At 42.8% G+C, this 22,233-nt stretch overlaps 1 protein-coding gene across 3 annotated transcripts in view; it reads left to right on the forward strand.

Annotated features, from left to right (window-relative positions):
* The first annotated feature begins 343 nt into the window (after positions 1–343).
* Positions 344–22,233, forward strand: part of cdc27 (cell division cycle 27) — a 32,397-nt gene continuing 10,507 nt past the window's right edge. For 2 of the 3 annotated variants that reach the window (XM_030735808.1, XM_030735809.1), the window contains exons 1-11: positions 356–512; positions 6,689–6,994; positions 7,256–7,381; positions 7,490–7,587; positions 7,678–7,823; positions 8,084–8,304; positions 8,391–8,490; positions 8,872–8,981; positions 9,242–9,341; positions 12,814–12,994; positions 13,113–13,285. In XM_030735808.1, the coding sequence (XP_030591668.1) occupies positions 6,717–6,994; positions 7,256–7,381; positions 7,490–7,587; positions 7,678–7,823; positions 8,084–8,304; positions 8,391–8,490; positions 8,872–8,981; positions 9,242–9,341; positions 12,814–12,994; positions 13,113–13,285 (1,533 nt within the window). In that variant the 5' untranslated portion in view covers positions 356–512; positions 6,689–6,716. Of the gene's footprint in view, positions 513–6,688; positions 6,995–7,255; positions 7,382–7,489; positions 7,588–7,677; positions 7,824–8,083; positions 8,305–8,390; positions 8,491–8,871; positions 8,982–9,241; positions 9,342–12,813; positions 12,995–13,112; positions 13,286–22,233 lie in introns of all 3 variants that reach the window. The other variant, XM_030735810.1, reaches the window with a different exon arrangement.

Below are 22,233 nucleotides of genomic sequence, written 5' to 3' on the forward strand. Positions count from 1 at the left end.
TGCTGGTACCGTGCAGATTACTCCATCTAACATTGCTGATGCCACCACAGAGTGATCAAAGGACTTTTCCTTGAGGGGCTTCTGTGCTGCAAAGAAGCCTTTGATAATGATGATGAATATGATGAGTAGTAGAAGTAGCAATATACCCACTCTGGGAAATCAAAATTACAAGCTAAATTTAAAAAAATAGAATAACCGTAGTAAAGTCAGTAAATCAATGTGACCACCAGGAGGCGACAGAACACTTTACCCGCTTTAAGTGATTTTACCACTAGATGGCACAATAGCTACTTCGGCTTTTTTCCGTTTGACAGTCGTTTGTGTTCGTCGCGGCCTTTTCTGCTCTTCGGGTTTCTTCGGCGGTACTCGGCTGCTAACGGTCGGTATGTTCAAATGTTCGGCTGCAGCTCCTCCTGAGTCTCAAGTGAAGAAAGAACGAAGAGAAAAGAGACGCCCGGAGCGGACAGAAGGAGTCTCGAAGCGGGATGACGGTGCTGCAGGAACCTGTCCAGGTAAAAATACCCCCTTAGTTCATTGTCACGTGTGGGGAGCGGAGCATTTATGAGTCCGTGTCTCTCTCTGTCTCGGCCTCGGCGGTGCGTTTATTCCGCGGTGAGAGCGTTGTTCCTCGGCCGCAGGCCCCGCACTGGGCCGCTGGTAGCACGGAGAGAGTTTTCTGCGGTTGTTAGTGGTAATTAGTCCGGTTACCTTCTGTCATAGCTCGTTTGAATCACGCAGAGCTGTTAGCTTCCACCTGGTACAGTTCAGATATGCCATGTCAGGCTCCTTTAAAAATCTGTCAGATTGAGCTTCCAGCTGTTTCTAATCAAAATAAAGTGAGAGTGGGATAGCTTCTTTGATTTTTCATTGCATTTTCTGTTCAGCAGATCGTTTCGGCGCGCATCCAATACACGAAAACTGTCTAATATGAAAATAAAACCATCCGGAACCTCAGCAGGGCTGTTCAAAGATCCCTGAATCCATTTGGAGGGGTAACGACCCGCGGAGTACGGACAGACACTCTTTAAAGTTAATATTTCACCGTAACCAGCTATGTGTGGGTCACAGTCTATGCGCCGAATTTATCAGAGAACAGTGTCCGACGTTCACAAGTGTGTCAGAGTTTCAGATGTGTGTAGGCGAGAGAGCAGAGAGGAATTGTTAAGAATTCAAACGGAGTTCTGAGTTAGCATAGCGCGGTTAGCAGCTAACGCTGCGGCTAACATTCAGCGGAGCGACATCAGTGAGCAGAAACACAGTTTTAAAGTTCATAAAATTATAAAAACGGCTCTTTGGGAGTTTGTTCACTTTGAAGTCAGAGTCTGACCGCAGGTCAGCCGCAACAGGTAAAGTTAGCCGTTAGCCTCTCACTGCTAACACAGGCTAACGGCAACTAGCTGCCCGGTAGTTAACATGAACTGCATTCGCTGCTAGCTGTTAGCTGCCATGTCAGCCGCAGACTGATGGGAAATGGTCCCCACACAGGTGTGTTTGTGACCACACACAGGTAAACTGTGACTGCAGAGTGAAGTGACACCGCTAATGGTCAGCTTGTTGGTCGATGACTCCTCAGTAAGAACAAAGCTCACTGGTCTGAATACAGCAACACCTCCATAAACACCTGAACTCCCTGCAGTGTGTTGGGAATACTGACCAGTTAGGCTTGAGCAAGCTGTGGCCTCACGCAGGTACACAGGTGTCTACAGAGTGGAACCTGATATTTATAGCCCATAATAAACAGATTCCTCACAGAGCATTGATCCATACTGATCGGTGTGTGCAGGCAGCGCTGAAACATTACTTGATATTTATTGCTGAAATAATGAATAAAATGTGTGATTAGAGCTGAGTGTGAGATTCTCCTCTGAGTGCACCTTTTGACACAGGAAGGAGGAGTTCATATTCACCCTCCTGGAGACGGCGCGTTATGTCACTGCAGTCATTCAGTAACAGATACACAGTGAGTTTTACAGCCAGCATGATGAGAGGAGATTCGTCTTCAGAGCCTTTTAGAAGACTGTCTGACTGACGGATGTCAGAACAGCAGATGATTCTCTGTTCCACAATTTTAAAAAAACAGATGATTATCCCACAGATGTTATTGCCTCCATTTAAAAGTAGTTTTATGATTTTTATCATTTCATCAAAATTTTCTAATAAGATCTGATAAAATATGGATTTAAGATGAAGTTTTAGGAATTTCAAATGACTCATTATTTCATTACAGATCATAAAGTTAAAATACACATTAGAATTCACAGATTTACACAACAGCACATCTGAATAATTTCATTGTAAAAGAAGAACATAATGGAGAAGCTAAATATGAATTTTGAATGAAGCTGGTTTTAGTTACAGTCCAGAAGGCATATAAACAACTTGAACAGCTAGTTTCCGACTGACTGCAACAAAGGAAGAAATACATTTTAATCAATTTATTATTGTAAACATACAACAGTCTCACGTCCACATCTGCCTCCACCCACCGGGCCTACAGCATTTCAGCCCCCGTCCACGCTGCTGCTCCTCAGTCTGCAGCTTCACCTCCTTGGCTCTGCTCCTCAGGCCTGAAACACATCAGATTCAGCTGCTCTGTTAGGTTAAAACATTAGCAATGGCTATGTCTCATGAGATCAGTGGCAGCTGTGCTAACATCCAGGATGTCACAGCCTTCCTTTCTTCCAGTGAGGCGAGCACACTGGTCTCCATCTTCTCGGGCAGTTTTTTTTTTTTTTGTGCTTGTGGGTGTCAGCCTGCTTCTTCAGCATGTAAGGGTAGCTGAGAGCAATTTTTTATTTATTTTTTTTTTAAGCAACATCTTTTTTTTTTTCCCCCATATCAGCTGATATCAATATTACAATATAAATCAAATCACTGTTTCTGTAGAGCTTAACAGTTCCTGTTTATGCCTAAGTGAAGATATAAGTAATTTAAATATTATTTTATTCACAGAAGATGAACGTGATAAATGTAGAACATTATCCAGCTCTGAAGCTACAGAAAGGCTCAGTAAGAGCAGTGGCATCTCAGTGAGGTGGGCACTTACCCTGTGGATGAGTTGTGTGACTTTTGACCATAAATCCGACGTGGTAGGGAAGTCTGACACATTGTCCAGCTGTGTCTGTACGTGTGCAGCTGGGAGGGTCAGTGACTCACTGCTATCATGTCTTTCACAGTAAAGGAGGCTGTTGCATTCGTGATATGACTGCGTGTCTTTGTGTTTGTTGGAAGGCGTGGTATGTGAGAGTGTGTCATCGTGAGAGATGGTGCTGACGCTGCTTCAGATGGTGATAGTGATTCAGGTGTTGCCTACCTGCGTGGAAGCTGCTCTCTTCTTTGTTGGACTTTAAACAGTCAAAATCTCTCCTCAGACCTTCTTATCGACAGCGTTCTCGTCTTTAGTGTTTAGGGCTGCGTCCGTTGGCGTGTCGTGCTCCTTGATGCTGGTGCTCAAGTTTTCATTAATTTTCCTGTTGTCATTTTCTCTTTTATCTCGCTCATACTCCTAACATACTGCTGTGCACAGGTGCTGCTGCCGGCTGCTCTGTGGATCCACCTACCCTGATGTAGCTCTGAGTCAGAGGCAGCAGTTAATTTCCCCAAGGGGCTACATGAGAAACTGGGGCTGCTGTTGATGAGCTTATTGGTGTGGCCCTGCACCTGATCTAACTCAATGCTTGTCACATCATTGTCTCATTGTCATTGGCCTTTCATACTGTCTAATGGAATTTTGTCAACTTTATATTAAAGTTATTTTGTGGTAATTATGTTTATCATGGTATTATCCAGCCCTGCTTAGAACATTCCCCCTGTCAATTCCTGGAAGAACTGCAGCCTCGGAGCCACAGACAAAACCAGATGTGGTGAGGAAGGGCGGGTCTCACTCCAAAACCGGTTGCTCATTGGCTAACCTATAAGCATACCATGGACAGTCTTCCATTTTGAAACATAGTATGACCAAGATTTACAAAAACAGACTTAATTTTTTCTTCCATTTAAATCACAATGAGTGACTAAGCCCACAAACTCAGTAGGAAACTGTTAAGAGGTCAGAGGTCATTATCTCATTGACTTCTGTATGACCGGGAATCCTTTTTGCAACCACAGCTATCACTGACCGCTGGCCTTCAGAGAGAATAAAGCTTTGAGCCAGTTTATTGAACATGAAATGCTGGCTTTATGCGCTATACTGTCTGTGGGTGGTGCACACACCAGGGCTTTCAAATTGTTTTGGAGTAGCAGGGGGGCACACCAAAGTAGCAGGCACCTTATGACCGAGACCTTTGCTGTCCTCCATGGGCATCTTTTCCCCATCTGTTTTGCTTTTATGAGTACTATCCCCTAAATTTTACTACTTTTTAAAGACTTTCATTCAGTACTCCCATAAATATATCAAAGTTACTACAAATGAACAACTTCTACTATGAAAGGAAGAAATACCACAGCTGATGTGTTCACAAACCATTACTTATATGCAATGCATCTCAACAATGTTATGGTTTAATTTTAAACAGAGGTGGCAAAACTGACATTCTGTACTTGAGTAGAAGTACTTGTGTGAAAAATAATCAAAGTACTGGTTCAACATCTTTAAAGTAAAAAAATACAGGCTCTGAAATGTACTCCAGAGTAAGAAAGTACAAGTAGCTCTTTGGAGGATGTTTCTACCTGCTATTTTTCTGTAAAGCTAACTGAACCTCATCCTATATTATTGTAATAATATAAAATAGTACATGAGAATAGAAACATTATTCCAATCTAAATTTTAAGTCTAATGAATGCACTCAGCTTGAATCTGTTATGTAGGACACAAACTGTTAAAGGGAATTTAAACCCAGCTCTGTTCTCTGTGTCCTCCATAGTAGAGGGTGACTGTGCCTCCACCTAAACACCAACATGAGGATACTCAGGGGTTACAGTGGGATTCAGAAGGTGGACGAACCCTAAGATCAGCTGTAGTGGCTCTGCATGGGGAGAAGAACCACAGCTTTCTATTGTAGCTGCAGTAAATGATGTTAGTGTGCAGGCTGTGATCAGCTGACCTGCTGCTGCTGCTCTGAGGTTTACTGCTCTGTGTGGATGAACTGAACTCACAAAGATGTAACCCAGTATTTCACAGCTCTCTGAGCTGATCTCCATCCCCTACACTGACAGCATACAGGCTGTAGAAATGTTGGATTCAGTGAATGAATCTCAGCATCAGCAGCTTTGATTCAAACTCATCTCTGCTGCACTGATGTAACCTGTAACTCTGACCATGAACACAGCCTCTGTGCACCAACACAGAGCTTTACTGTAGATACAGTACAACAAGCTGACGTGTTTATTACACACTAAACTGCAGTATTTTCATACAATCTTTGAATTACACGAAGTCAGCATACTTCAGTTTGTTTTGCAGTCCTTACCTTTAAATCTAGCCTCGCTTCTTCCTCTCCTTCCTCTTTCTCCATTGCTGAGTGAACTTCTCTCTCTTTGCTCTCCCTGAAATACAGCAGCTCTTCTTTTAGCTCGCAGACACACTGTGTGACAAACTGCACACACTTTGTGTGTTTGCTGATATTTGTTAAGCATTTAGAAACATTGCATTTACCTGCCACACGTTACTCCCTTTATGCTCGCTCCTCTTCAGTAGCGCTAGTTAAGCTGTTTATGTGCCGCGAGCACAACTTGCGGTCTCGGTCCGGCCCGATTATAGCGCTATAAATGATACATAAATTATATGTTTTTGTGTATTTAATCCCTTTGTACCCGATAAGCCCCGGTGATGGAGGATACGCCAGTACGATTGTCTCTTATATGTTATTATTCCTACGTTTGATGTTTGACGGAAATGCAAACTTCTCTCTGACGTGTTAAACCTAAAGTAACGAGTCTGTTTGAAAATGTAAGAAGTAGAAAGTACAGATACTTGTGTAAAAATGTAGGTAGTAAAAGTAACAAGTAGTCAGAAAAATAAATGCTCAAGTAAAGTACAGATACCTGAAAAATGTACAGTAACGAAGTATTTGTACTTCGTTACTTCCCACCTCTGATTTTAAATAATTTTGAAAGTTAATCTTCAAAAGTACAGAAGCTCTGCTAATGCATATTATTTTATCATCAAACTTGCCCCTGAATGAACAGGTCGGCTATGAAATTCATCATCAAATCATGCAGATGATCGCATTCCACAAGGCCAGCGACCCTTCTCTCATCTGATCATTAAAATTCTATTGTTTGCATTGTTCGTGTATACCTAGATTATTTACTTTCAACCTCGGACGTGGGCTTGAACCATTTCTTAAGCCCAATCATCTGGTCCCCATGCCTGGCGGCCACTTGTGACAGCTGCTGTTTTCTCTTATTTCTCTTACATGCACGAGAAGCCATGATGGCAGCAGACCATACGAATAGTCACATGGCAGTCGTGAACCAATCAAATGGCTCAGATTGAAAGAATGTTAATATTGCCACATGGCGCTGGAAATGGAGACAGCGGACAGCACAAAAAAAATTTTTTTTTTAGGAAAATTAAAAAGTAGACGGTGCAGAGTGGTGGAGTAGGCGGAAAATGCGCCTGCCGCCGGCATAATTTGAAAGCCCTGACACACCACCTGCAGTACTAAGAAAAAAAAAGTTTTGTTACATTTTTGAATCTTTGTAACCTAAGTATCAGTTCTGGTGTTAACCTGTCTGTCTCTATCAGGCTGCAGTGTGGCAGGCTCTGAACCATTATGCCTACCTGGATGCTGTTTTCCTTGCTGAGAGGCTCTATGCTGAAGGTAACATCTGTCTGTCTGTTTGTACCTACATCTGTCTTTTCTTATCTCTGTGTCAACTGTGTCTCTCACCGGTCTCTCTCAGTGAGGTCGGAGGAGGCGCTTTACCTGTTGGCCACATGCTATTACCGCTCGGGGAAGCCATACAAAGCATACCGGCTGTTGAAGGCTCACAGCTGTTCCACACCACAGGTTCGATTCCTGCTGGCAAAGTGCTGCGTGGAGCTCAGCAAGTAAGAAATCACACACACACAGATTTTATGCTTCTGCGCCAGGTCTTTGTGTAGGTAACTGGAAACCCCTTCGAACCCCACACGGGGTTGACCCGACATTTCTCGAGAGGTGCACGTAAGGTTACGGCGTAGGGTTCAGAGGGGATTTCCGGTTATGATCGTGGGCCCAACACAGAAGCATGATTCAGGCGTAACACACACACACACACACACACACACACACCTCTCTGTCTCCACCTGCCTTGTCTACCTGTCTCTCAGGCTGGCTGAAGGAGAGCAGGTTCTGATTGGTGGTGTGCTGAACAAACAGAAGAGTCAGGATGACATCATCACAGAGTTTGGAGACTCCGCCTCTTTCACACTGTCATTACTGGGGCACATTTATTGGTAAGAACCAAATGCACTCAAAAAAAAGAATAAAAGAACCAAATTTGCCTGCAGTCCACCAGGTGAGGATGATGAATGCTCTGCTGACTCCCCTCTCTCTCTGAGCAGTAAGACAGATCGTGTTGCCAAAGGTGCGGAGTGTTTCCAGAGAAGTCTAACTCTCAACCCGTTCCTCTGGTCTCCTTTCCAGAACCTCTGTCACCTAGGTAACACATACACACACACCACTGGCATCATGAGCTTTATCGGGCCACCATGTGACTTCAGTCACTTCAATTCTTGGTACTCTGTTCCAGGAGAGAAACCAGATCCAGATCAGGTGTTCAGGTTGTCCTCTCTACAGAACTGCTCCATAGCCCCGCCTCCTCCATCTGTTAGCCCCGCCCAGAACTCTTCCCATAGACTAGACACTGCCCTCATGGAGACACCACAGGACACATTGGTGAGCAACACATATGCAGCAGTCCATCCATTTTTACCTGATGGAAGGGTGTTTGACCTTTGACCTAAGGCATAGACTTCACCAGTGATGTAGAGGTTAACTCTGGTTGGTGGTTTGAAGACCAGCTGAGTTCTTGCTATGTGAAGCTTGCATCTTTATAAATAAAAAGTTGTTTATTTGACTGAAGGCATAGACCTGACAAAGGTGTTTGACCTTTGAACCCTGAGGACCTGATGAGCAAACGTGTTTTTGTTTTTCAGGAGTTGAATCGTCTGAATCTTGAATCGTCAAACGGAAAGCTGACATCTGATTTGTCAGTCTCCTACATCGACTCCTCCCTCATCTCACCAGAAACCGGGTCCTTATTAGGTAACACGGTTTCCATGGCATCAGCTGGCTCACTTTTAGCTAAACAGAACAAACCTAAGAGTGGGCGGAGTTTACTGGGGGGACCTACAGCTCTTAGCCCACTGACGCCAAGGTAAGCACTACACCTCCATAGGTGAGTCTGCTGGCTTACTTGCGAACCTGGAAGTGTTAACAAAATGTGTGTGTTTGCGTGTGTAGCTTTGGTATCCTGCCCCTGGAACCCAGCCCAGGAGACCCCACATTTCTACAGAACTATACATCTACTATGGAAACACAAACTACAGCCCCCAGCAAGAAGGTACACACATACCTAGATGCTGGTTAATGCGTACACGTGCGCATAGAGTGGACACTGTCATGTCACCTTTGGTTTGTGAACTCTCGAACTGAGCGAAGGCCTGGAACTAGCCACTGAGACCATAAACTCAGGTGTTTTCTGAGATCACAGCTGGTCCACATTCTCATAGAATTCAGTTAGAGGAGTTGCCCTCTGCTGGCCATTAGAATCAGTGCAGGTTTAAGGCACTTTCTGTTGGCTTCACACAGCAGGAAGTTACATTAATCTTTTTGAGAGCCACAAACATTCCACAAGCTTTATGATGGTGTTCAGCTGTCTCATTGTTTTTCTCCCTCTTCTCACCTGTCTCTCTCTCTGCTTAACGGTCTCTCTGCCTCTCAGTCTGTTTCCAGGATCAGTCAGTCAAAGTCTGTCTTCAGTCAGAGCGGGAACAGTAGAGATGTTTTACCCATCCCCTTCAACCAGTCACAGACCTCTGCACCTCACAGCAGGTAACTACAATGGCCAGTAACATGAACTGCACCTCTCACTCCACATGGTGATCCATGTTGGCAGACTTAGTGATGATCCAAACGTGTCTGTCTTTCAGCTTTTCTGAACTCCTTTTTTCCATCAGAGTAACAGTTGAGAGTTTACTTTTAAAGTGTGTTTGTTTTATGTTTATCAGATCATTTATAATTTCACTTTATGACCTTTTTGTTTTATCAATTTAGAGCTGCCTGCCTTTTCTGATCACCTGTCTGTCTCTCAGTGGCTCTCCTCAGGTCCTCAGTCCCAGTATGTCTGGTCCTCCAAATGTTCAGCCCAGAAGAAGCTCCAGATTGTTTACTAGTGCCAGCTCTACTGCCAAGGTACTCACTGTAGTATCACCACATACTGTATACTGCCTTCTTGATGTACAGTGGGGCAAAAAAATTGATTCCCTGCTAAATATGGAAGTTTGCAAACTAAGTTTTGCTAAAGAGATGAATAGTCTCTGCTTTTTTATGATAGTTTTATTTCAGTTGAGACAGAATATCAACCAAAAAATCTAGGAAAACATATTACATAAGTTAGAAATTTATTTACATTTCAGTGAGTGAAAAAAGTATTTGATTCACCACAACCCAGTGGATTCTGGTTCTCACTGATTGGCTATGTGCCCATGTAGCACAGAGATTACAATCAATCAATTACAGATAGATAGATGGATAGATACTTTATTGATCCCACGAGGGAAATTATTGTGTTACAGCAGCAACAAAAAATGCAATCTACAGTAACTAAACATCAAAGTGAGGGTGACAACGATGAGTGCAAAACTATACATATAGAAACAAAAATAGATAAAATATTAAAAAAAAAAAAAAAAAAAAAACATAGGTAAGGAAGAGTGGGATCTTATGTCCTGACAGGTGTGTTCATCTGTCACAGAAAAAAGAGTTATTATACAATTTTCTGGAGAATGGTAGGAATGATTTCCTGGAGCGTTCTTTATGGTTGAATCAGTCTGAGGGAGAAGGAGCTCTGCTGCTCAGCAGTGTGGAGTGGAGTAGGTGAGATGGATTGTCCATAATAAGCTGCATTTCCATTAGTGTCTACTCAGCGCAGCTCGACTCGGTGCGGTTTGAAGGTGTTTCCATTAGTACCAGGTACTTTTTTAGTCCCCACTCAGCCGGGGTTCCAAGCGATCCAAGGCGATCCGAAAATGTGATGCGGAAGACCAGCATGCCACTGACTGGCCAGGGAGTGTCATCACTAGCGGAGTCATGGGAGCGACCCCTTCACCAGAATCAAGCGTGCCATTTTTAAAACCCGACAATAAGAAAATCGAGGCACGCAAACCACTGGTTGAATGCCCAGACTGACAGCTTGCAGCGATAATTTTGAGAGCCATCTGAAACACACACACAGCATACATATTATAACCCTATACTGCCAGGTGATCGTCGCTGAAGCACCCGTTACCTGCCCCTACTAGCTATGAACAGCTGATTAACGCTGAGGCGGCTGATCAAAGGAACTTTGAATTACCGTATTTTTCGGACTACACGTCGCTCCGGAGTATAGGTCGCACCAGCCAAAAAATGCATAATAAAGAAGAAAAAAACATATATAGGTCGCACTGGACTATAAGTCGCACTTTTTTGGAGGGGGAGGGGGGGGGGGGTTGATAGAATCCGAGACCCAGAGCAGAAATTCCATCTTGAACGGCAATTTAAAATAATAATGTATTAAATAACAGGACGAACACGGTTACCGAAATGAGTTGTAGAGAAACAAGCTCAGGGCTCACTCTGATTCAGCGTTACGGTGAGTTGTATTTTCATGCGCTTTATACAGTAAAAGTCGAAGTCACGCAAATCGGATTTTTGCTCTAGTTGGATGGCATTTGCAGGTCTCGATTTTTATTGACGTTAATTCAATAAAATCATCACCTAAATCAGTCGGATATTCACCTACCTTGGATGAAAAATCCGCTCCAATTGTAATACATTTCCAATTAGTTGTGATCCATAAATCGAATGACTTTAGCGCTAAAGCCCTCCTCAATTCTCGTCCACCTACTTCCATGCATTGGCTCGTTCATACACAACTACATACACTAACAATGCTTTAGTTTATTTCACAGGAGGCAATCGTGGCAAGTGTAAGCAACAAACTCACACTTATAAGCAAAAATATGAGATTATAAAATTTGCAGAAGCAAATCCAGAGATGAAGCAGAAGCAATTATAGCCAAATTCGATATTAGACCCCAAACTGTTAGATAATTTAAAAGAAACTGATTTTATCTGACTTATACTTGTGATGGATTTTTTGGTTGTTTTTTTGATGTTGGATGAAATTCCATGGGGGCATTTGAATCCGACTGAGGAGATTTCTACTGTATGCATGTTTTTGAGGTGTATCTTATTTTGAAGGCATGTTTAAACATTATCATGGCAACCAGAGAGTGTTGTGGTGTATTTATCAACCACGCCTTAAAGGCTTGTCCGTGGAAATATTTTCTAACACTAAACCGATCCGTGGCAAAAAAAAAGGTTGGGGACCACGGGTTTATATGATAACAAGTCTTTCAACAACTACAAAAATAGCAAAAACAGTGAAAAACACAAGAAAATGCAGGAAACTATGGGAGCTGCTGCAACAGGCTGCCACTCGCCCGGCACAGGAGCAAAAAGTGATACTCCTGATCTTATCTTAAGTGTATAAAGCTCACCTGTCCACAGAATTGATTTCTTCCATTTCTACCTCTCCACCATCGTGGGCAAGAGCTGTCAAAGGACATCTGGGACAAGAATGTAGACCTGTACAAGGCTGGAGTGGGCTACAAGACCATCAGCAAGAAGCTTGGTGAAAAGGTGACAACTGTTGGTGCGATTATTCAGAAATGGAAGAAATATAAAAGCATTAATGACTGTCTGTCTGGAGCTTCATGTAAGATCTTGTTTCATGAGCTGAGGATGATCATGAGAAAGGTGGTGAATCAGCCAAAAGCTGCACAGGAGGAGCTTGTTAATGATCTGCAGTTTGGGACCACAGTCACTATGAAAACCATTGGTAATATACTATGCCATAATGGATTAAAATCTTACAGTGCCCTCAAGGTCAAAAAGGCACATGAACAGGCTTGTCTTAAGTTTGCCAGTGAACATTTGAATGATTTAGAGAAGACTTGGGGGAAGGTGCTGAGGTCAGATGAAACCAAAATTGAGCTCTTTGGCATCACGAAGGTGGAACCATTATGTGTTTGGGCTGTTTTTCTGCTAAGGGTACAGGAAAACTTCTCCACACTGAGGAGCCAATGGACCAGAAAATCTTAGTTGAGAACCTCTTTCCTTCAGCTAGATTACTCAAGATGGGTTGTGGACGGGTCTTCCAGCATCACAATGACCCAAAACATACCACCAAGCCACCAAAGGATTGGCTAAAGAAGAAACACATTGAGGTCATGGAGTGGCCTCTAGCAAGTCTCCAGACCACAGGCCTGAAAATTTGTGGCAGGAGCTGAAGCTTCTAGAAACCAAAAGAATTAAGAAAGTTTGTGTAAAGAGGAGTGGGCCAAAATCCCTCCTAAGATGTGTGCAAACCTGGTGACCAACTACGGGAAATGTCTCACTACTGTTTTTTATGTAATTTTTTTTATTTCCTGGATTTTTGGTTGATATTCTGTCTCTATCCAATAAATTGAAACTACCAATTACTAAAATCTTAAAATTAGAGAATTTTAATTTCTTTCGAAGTGTGCAAACTTACAAATTCAGCAGTTGATCAAATAATTATTTCTCCCACTGTAGAGTACTGCTTTTACCCTCCTGACCCTCGTCTTCCTCTCTGCAGGAGAACAGTAAGAAGCTGAAGATGAAGTTCCCAACAAAGATCCCCAACAGGAAGACAAAGTGTAAATCAGCAAAGACATCAAACAGCAGCAACCTGAATGAGAGCCTGGACATACTGAGATTGGATCCCAGTCTGAGTCTACCTGAGACCAAGATCCCCCAGTATCAGAGGGCTGCAGCAGGTATACCTCCACCTTTACCTGATAATAGATAATGTCCTTAGACTCCACCTCCTCAGGGGTTGTTTCAGGGCCTGCTGTAATCAGCCTACTCATGCACCTGCCCATTCTGTGTGTTTAGACAGCATAATGGCATTATTACGGGAACTGGGGCGAGGTTACTTGGCGCTGTGCTCGTACAACTGTAGAGAAGCTATCAACATCCTGACCTCGCTGCCTCCCCTGCACTACAACACCGGCTGGGTCCTCACGCATATTGGCAAGGCCTACTTCGAGCTGGCCGAGTACACACAGGTAATGCACACCTTAAGGTCACAGTCACATTTTCTTCTGTAGGAAGTGCGATCATTAAGCTGTGACTCCACCCATCCAGACTGAAGAAAATAAGAACACTTCATTTAACCATTAGAGAAAAAATATTCATAACCATCTCAAAGATTTATCTTCATGTTCGGCTGCTTTCAGCACTGCTGGTATTTGTTTAGACTCTCTCTGATTGCTCTTTCTGAGTTAGCTTCAATAGTTTCTAAAACCATCAACATGTTTATTAGATCCCTAGACTGCTCAAAGAAATCCTTCCATTAACTGATGCTTCAATCTTAAAAATGATCAATCAGTCTGTATTAGTTGGTTATGTACCACAGGCTTTTAAGATGGCAGTAATTAAACCATTATTTAAAAAGCCATCACTGACCCAGCTGTCTTAGTTAATTGTAGCTGCAGTGGTTTGAATAATATTTATGTAATAGACTTCAGTTTGTTCATGTAAATGGGGAGTCTTCTTCACACGATAAGGTTAATTATGGAGTTTCAAAGGGTTCTGTGCTAGGACCAATTTTATTTACGCTATACGCTTCCCTTAGGCAGTATTATTAGAAAGCGTTACATACATTTTCATTGTTGTTTTTATTGCAGATGATGCCTAGCTTTATCGATTCATAAAGCTAGATGACACATCCCTTTAACCCTTTACTTACCACGGGCCCGTGCCACCATTCACAGGCTTCCAGTAACAATTACAGTAATAACCCTATGTTGGATGTGAAGTGCAATTTCTCAGCTTTCAGAAATATTTGAATTTTTTCCAGTAGGACCAATGGTCATGTAATTATGGTAATTCAAAGTGCGTTTGATCAGACGTCTCAGTGGTGAGCTTGAACATGGCGCTGGTGTGTTTGGCTGGCCGTCTGCCTGTTTTTGTAATGCTGTGTTTTTTGCTGCTTGCTGCTCACAATGGCCAATGCTTCACTGGTGTTTTTTTTGGGTGGCTGTAGCTCAGGAGGTAGAGCTCACCTACTGATCGGAAGGTCAGCGGTTTGATTCCTGGCTACTCAAGACTGCATGCCAATGTATCCTTGGGCGAGATACTTAACCCCAAATTGCTCTCCGATGCAACCGTTGGAGTGTGAATGTGTGTGAATGTTAGATAATTAAAGCACTTAGCTTAGTTAATCATGGAAGTGCTTGTAGTAAGTGCTTGTATAAGTTGTTGTATAAGTGCTTTGAGTGCTCAGACTGAGTAGAAAAGTGCTATATAAGAACTAGTCCATTTACCATAAATGGACTAGTTCTTATATAGCGCTTTTCTACTCAGTCAGAGCACTCAAAGCGCTTACACAACATGTTTACATTTACCCATGCACTCACATTCATACAAGCACTTCCATGTTTAAACTAAGCTAAGTGCTTTTTTAATTAACTAACATTCACACACATTCATACTCCGACAGGATGGTCGGAGAGCAACTTGGGGTTAAGTATCTTGCCCAAGGATACATTGGCATGCAGCCTTGAGTAGCCAGGAATCAAACCGCTGACCTTCCGATCAGTAGGTGACCTGCTCTACCTACTGAGCTACAGCCACCCCAAGTTTATGAGTGCCAAATGTTATTAGACATTAAAAGTTCTACCAAACTTCTATATAAGTTTGACCATAGTGGGTATAAACCTCTTCCCCCATTCCTATCAGCAATTCCAGCTTTCCTTTACCGCGCCCCAGCGCTTTTTTGGCATAGGTACCACTGCTCCAGAGGGAACTGCAGCAGTTTTCTGTTGAGGCTGAAAGCTGAGTTAGAGCCTTTACATTTAGCTTCTAGAGTTAAATCCAGATCGGGGCTTAGACTCTGTGTCGTGGCGCCCACTGGACCCCATCAACACCTGCACGGTACCTGCCGCCAGCCCAGATGAGATGTCCTTGCCTTGCTCCCCCTGCTCTCTATGTCCCCATTGGTGCGGTGTGAATCTGTGGAATCTGCGGCCCCTGCGTTGTGTTCCCCGGATGGCAGACGCTCCATACCTGCCGGCTTCTGCCCGGATTGGCTTGGTGAATGAAGAAGAAGAAGAAGAAACAGCCTTTATTGTCCCACAGAGGGGAAATTTGGGTGTAACAGCAGCCGCAGTTATTATAAATATAAATAAAGATATAATAATTCACACTATTAAGAAAAGAATATATATAAAATCAACAAACAATATTAACCTTAATACTACTAATAATAATAATAACACTATATACAATGTACATGATGTGCCTGTGAATGCCAGATTGCTAGTGAACAAAACGTTCATCCTGAAGGATTTCTTCATCTCCCATGAATTGGATTTCCTCTGTGACTGAGACCTGGTTGAATGTTCGTGAGTCCAGCTCCAACTGAACGATTGCTGCTTCATTAATGCTCCACGAACATCAGGTTGAAGAGGTTTATTGATGGTCTATAAGACTGAGTTTACATGTAAACAAATTTGGCTGCCATCCTCCTTTACCAGCTTTGAACTGCTCTTATTTGAATTGGGTCGCTCTCACACAGTGCTGTGTGCCCTGTCAGTTGGTCTCCTAAATACAATAAGGACTTCATAAATGACTTTTCTGTGTTCCTATCTGAAATTATGCCCAACTGTGATCGTGTCCTTATTGCTGGAGATTTTAATGTCCATGTGTATTGTCCTGACCGTATTGCAAAGGACTCCCTCAGTCTCTCTTGCTCTGCTGTTTCTGACACTTTTAAGCCTGTAACATTGGAGTTTCTACAGGAGATTGTTGGTCTCTTGAAGCCTTCAGGTTCTCCAAATGATGTTCTCCCTCCTTGTCTTTTTAAAGAAATTTTTCCCAATGTTGGGCCAGCTATGCTCAATATTATAAACAGCAGTCTGTGCTCAGGTGTGGTCCCTGTAAATTTTAAACATGCTATTGTGTAGCTTCTGATTAAAAAAGCCTGGTCTGGATCCCACAGTGGTGGCTAACTTGAGGCCTATTTCTAGTCTGCCTTTCTTAACAAAAGCACAGCTCTGAGTTGGTTTCAGTCATACTTGACAAGTAGGAGTTTCTGTGTTGGTCTTTGTGAATGGTGTCCTTGGTGTCCTCCACTGCTCCACTTGTGTGTGGGGGTACCACAGGGCTCAGTTCTAGGCCTGCTCCTTTTCTCTCTTTATCTATTACCGCTGGGCCAAATACTTAGAAAATATGGTATTTCTTTCCACTGCTATTCAGATGACAGCCAGATATATGTGCCTCTTAAAAGGAAGGACTCCTACTCAGTGGCACAATTATTTAAATGCTTGGGTGACATTAAGGCATGGTTGGCTCTATATTTCCTAAGTTTAAATGAGAAAAAAACAGAGGTGATGGGTTTTGGTAACAACTCTGTGATCCCTCTGGTAGATCTGGGCTCTCTGGCACAGTATCTCAAGCCAACAATCACAAACTTAGGAGTCAAAATAGATCCTGATTTGAAGCTTGATAGCCACATTAAGGCTGTAGACAAGTTGAGATTTTTTCACCTGAGGCAACTGGCCAAAATAAAGCCAATTCTCCAAAGGTGAGACTTTGAAACAGTAATCCACACCTTTGTTACCACTCGGCTGGATTACTGTAATGCACTTTATTTGGGGCTTAGCAGGTCTGCTATTGCTCGCCTTCAACTGGTGCAGAATGCTGCTGGGCAGCTTTTAACTGGTGCCTGCAAACATGAGCACATTTCACCTGTTTTAGCTTCACTTCACTGGTTACCTGTTCGTTTTAGGATCCATTTTAAAATTCTTTTATTTGCTTTTAAATCTCTAAATGGACTTATCTCTGAGCTGCCACACTCTTACGCTCCCACCCAGTCACTCAGGTCGGCAGACCAGCTGCTTCTGACAGTGCCTAAAATCAGGTTTAAGCTCAGAGGGGACTGGGCTTTTGCTGTGGCAGCACCAAATCTCTGGAATAATCTGCCACTCCATATTAGACAGGGCTCATCACTCGTGCACTTTAAATCACTTTTAAAAACTCTCCTTTTATCGTGGGCTTTTAACATTAAATGAATTGCTGAGTTTCTGAGCTGTTTTTATATATTTTGTGTTCTTTGCATATATTATGTATTTCTTAGGTATTGTAATGCATTTTGTTGAGTTGTTTTATGTATTTTGTTGTTTTATTGTACAGCACTTTGGACCCTGTGGGTGATTTTAAAGTGCTTTTTAAATAAAGCTGGGCTGGATTGGATAACCAGCTGTTCATGGCAAGTAATTGCAGGTAACAGGTGCATCAGCTGCAATCGCCCACAGTTAAAGAGTTCAAGTTCAAGTGTACTTTATTGTCAAAAATCTATGTAACAGGGTTAGCACAGAAGTTCAAAATTGCGTTTGACCAGTCTCCAATGTGCAAGTTTAAAAACAATTAAATAGGACATTCACAATAATCTCTCTTTACATACACACACACACACACACACACGCACACATACACAGCTAACCTACTCGTACATGAATTACCATTCTTACTCTGACATATTCATTCACAGCATAAACACAGACAATACACACTTACATATGCACAGTCATTCGAACACTAACATACTGATAAGACATGTGCAATACAATACAACACAATACGCTCACTCATTCACACTCTTCATTCACTCACTCACTCCCTCACTCACTTCACTCACACACACAACACACACACACAGTGTGTAATAAGTATACTGACATGACACGCAACCACACAACCCCCCCCCCTCCTCACACACACACACACACACACACACATAGCAGCAGCAGAAGTACAATCAGTGGTCCTAGAAGTAAAGTGAAAAAGTGTACATCTGAATACAAGGTGCAAGAGTAAAATGCCAAATGGCATGGAATGTTCAAGTGTCTTTCCTCAGTGTGTTCATGAGTCTAATTGCTTGAGGAAAGAAGCTGTTACTCATTCTGCTTGTGCGGGACCGCAGGTTGCGGTACCGCTTCCCTGATGGTAGAAGGGAGAACAGTCTGTGTGCTGGATGAGTAGTGTCTTTGATGATGTTCATTGCCCTCTTGGAACAGTGTGAAGTGTACAGTTCCTGGATGGCTGATAGGGGTGACCTGATGATCTTTTCTGCTGTCCTCACCACCCTCTGTAGCGCCTTTTTGTCTGCAGCTAGGCAGCTGCCGTGCCAAACAGAGACGCTGCTGGTCAAGATGCTCTCAATAGCACCTCTGTAGAAGGTGGTGAGAGTAGAGGTATGGAGGTCAGCTCTTCTCATCCTTCTCAGGAAGTGGAGTCGTGTCTGCGCCTTCTTGACCAGCGCAGTGGTGTTGGTAGTCCATGAGAGGTCATCTGTGATGTGCACTCCCAGGAACTTTGTGCTTTTCACAGACTCTACTGCACTGCCGTTGATGGTGAGAGGGGTGTGTGTTGTTTTTTTCTTCCTGAAGTCCACTGTAATTTCCTTTGTTTTGTTTACGTTGAGAAGCAGGTTGTTCTTCTCACACCAGGCAATGAGTTGCTGTACCTCCTCCCTGTACGCTGAGTCATCATTGTCTTTGATGAGGCCCACCACTGTTGTCATCTGCAAATTTGATGACGTGATTCGTTTCAAATCTGGCACAGCAGTCGTAGGTCATCAGCGTGAACAGCAGGGGGGACAGCACACATCCTTGCGGCACCCCGGTATTAATGATGGTGGTCGCTGAGTAAAGGCCCTTTCAAACCGGACGCGTAAATTCCGTGCGAATGTTTCGTGCGTTAAAAATATTTTTCAGACTCTCCTGTTCTTAATGCAGCCGTTCACACCGACCGCGTCATTTCACAGGACGAATTTGCGGCATTTATTTTTTCGGATCAAGTTCGATTTTTTTCTGACTTTCGCAAGCGAACAAACAGGACTGACCAATCAGAGCGCTGCATTTAGCAACATGTGAGGTCATAGCTCAAAACGCGCACAGATGAACTGAATATACAGTGATGTGGGAACAATAAAATCATAATATTTTACCTTAAACACACAGCTACACGCTGCTCTCTGAAATTATCCTCTGCCTCCTCACATGTGATCCCAACTCTGCCAACAAGAGCTCAAACTGTCCCACTGACATCCTGAAATTTGAGTGAAAGCATCCGTGATGCAGCTTCAGCTCCTGGATCAAACCATGAAACTCTCCCTGCTGCTGCTTTCTTATGAGTTGGATGAACCCATAAACTCTTTCTTCCTTCTCTTGTTTAGAAACATCAGGACCTCATTACATCATCGCTTGATGTCGACTGCATTTTTTTTTCACCGTGCGTTATATTGGGAGGATTTAGTCGCAAAAACGCAACACGTCCGGTGTGTATGTAGGTTACAACGACAGGTTCGCATCCGAAAGATTCGGAATTTCGTGTCGTTTTTACGCAACGCATCCGGTGTGAAACGGCCTTTAAACTGCAGGAATGTCTTAAAGACATTAAGGCCTGGATGACCTCTAAGTTCCTGCTTCTAAATTCAGATATAACTGAAGTTCTTGTGCTCGGCCCCACAAATCTTAGAAACATGGTGTCTAACCAGATACTTACTCTGGATGGCATTACTTTGGCCTCCAGTAACACTGTGAGGAATCTTGGAGTCATTTTTGACCAGGATATGTCCTTCAATGCACATATTAAACAAATATGTAGGACTGCTTTTTTACATTTGCGCAAATTTCTAAAATTAGAAACATCCTTTCTCAGAGTGATGCTGAAAAGCTCATTCATGCATTTATTACTTCTAGGCTGGACTATTGTAATTCATTATTATCAGGCTGTCCTAAAAGCTCCCTGAAAAGCCTTCAGCTGATCCAAAATGCTGCAGCTAGAGTACTGACAGGGACTAGAAAGAGAGAGCAGATTTCTCCCATATTGGCTTCTCTTCATTGGCTCCCTGTTAAATCTAGAATAGAATTTAAAATCCTTCTCCTCACCTACAAGGTCTTGAATAATCAGGCCCCATCTTATCTCAAAGACCTCATAGTACCATATCACCCCAACAGAGCACTTCGCTCTCAGACTGCTGGCTTACTTGTGGTTCCTCGGATACTTAAGAGTAGAATGGGAGGCAGAGCCTTCAGCTTTCAGGCCCCTCTTCTGTGGAACCAGCTCCCAGCTTGGATTCAGGAGACAGACACCCTCTCTATTTTTAAGATTAGGCTTAAAACTTTCCTTTATGATCAAGTTTATAGTTAGGGCTGGATCAGGTGACCCTGAAACCTCCCTTAGTTATGCTGCTATAGGCCTAGGCTGCTGGGGGGTTCCTATGATGCAGTGAGTGTTGCTTTTTATTCACTTCTTTTTACTTTGTTTATATCCCCAATCTGGATTTAATCATTAATTATTATTAAGGGTGGGACTCGATTAAAAAAATTAATCTAATTAATGAGGAGCTTTGTAATTAATTAATCAAAATTAATCACATTTTAATCGCATTTAAATATTTAACATGTTAAATATTAATTTAAGTTTGGTTGATGAATGAATCAGTATACATAAGCTTAAACTTCAAAATGTTGTTCATTTTCCCACCAGTCTGCTACACAGACCAACAAGGGTGGAAGTGCTCCTGTGATAAGCAAACTCCTGAAGTTAAAGTTAAGCTTCATAACTGGATAGTTTTATTCAACATTAATGTCTCACTTAATATAGTTGGAAATTAATCATTCTCTCAGCTGTATTCCTTGATGTTGAAATGTGTCCTGCGTGTTTTAACATCTTATTTTGAACTAAAGACTTAAAATTAAACCACAAAAAGGAGAAAAGGTTCGTTCTCCGTTTAACCAGCTGTTTTAACACAGCTGTGCTTCACGCTCACGGTTGCTAGGCGACATCAGCCAAGCAGAGGTGAGGGCAGGTGACGCAGATATGAAGGCTAGCCGCTCACTTCCGGCCTTTGTGGTCTTCGTGGGCTGCGAGGTCTATGTGGGCCGGGTCCTTCGAAGGATGCGGCCCCTGAATTTTTGACATTGTGCATCGATATAATCTGTATGCCTGGAACTCGTGCAAACATTCGGTGCAAAGTGCGATTAAAATGCGTTAAAATTTTTAATTCGTTATTTTCCCCGTAATTAATTAACGCGTTAAAGTCCCACCCCTAATTATTATTCATCTCTGGCTCTCTTCCACAGTGTGGCAGATGACCCCCCCTCCCTGAGCCTGGTTCTGATGGAGGTTTCTTCCTGTTAAAGGGAGTTTTTCTTTCCCCACTGTCACCAAGTGCTGCTCATAGGGGGTCGTTTTGACTGCTGGGTTTTCTCTGTAATTATTGTAGGGTTTAACCCTAACCTTACAGTATAAAGTGCCCTGAGGCAGCGGCTGTTGGCGTAATATAAATAAAATTGAATTGACTATGGCTGCAACGATTCCTTGAGTAACTTGAATACTTCGATTATTTAAAAAAAAAAAAAAAAAAAATACTCAACACAAATTTGTTGCTTCGTTGTTTCATTTAAACTCTGCCTCGCTCAGGTGTCTCCATGTGAGGGGAGCATTTCACCCGCGTTAACCAGCATTAAGGTTCTGTGTCCCCGCAACGGATTTCCGTCATTTGGGATAAAACGACCTTTAACACTGAGTGGATCATCTCTGATATGTTTTCCCAGACCTCCACTGCTCACTAGAGCTGTGTGTGTGTTGTGCTCATTGTGCTGAGAATTTCAGCCATCACCACAGTTTGCTAGCAGGCGTTGCCATTAGCACCAGCGATTGTTCTGGTTCTGTAGATCTTAGCATGATGTGCTTCTTTCTGAGATCTTTCGGCCTGCTTCACTTTGTCAGACGGCTTCTAAGGGATTTATTGATCTAGCAGGTCTGAAGTGATCAGGCCTGGGTGTGGCAGAGAAACTGAACTTCCAAACAGTGTGGTTAATTCATGATTTAACAAGGAGGACAAATACTTTTTCACAGCATTATAATTTAAATGTGATCATCAGCCCAGGTGATGTTCAGGGATATCTCATTCCAATACTTAAAGTGTGCTTGTCTTCTCTTT

Source organism: Archocentrus centrarchus, chromosome 8 (assembly GCF_007364275.1).
Source record: "Archocentrus centrarchus isolate MPI-CPG fArcCen1 chromosome 8, fArcCen1, whole genome shotgun sequence".
Lineage (NCBI taxonomy): Eukaryota > Metazoa > Chordata > Actinopteri > Cichliformes > Cichlidae > Archocentrus > Archocentrus centrarchus.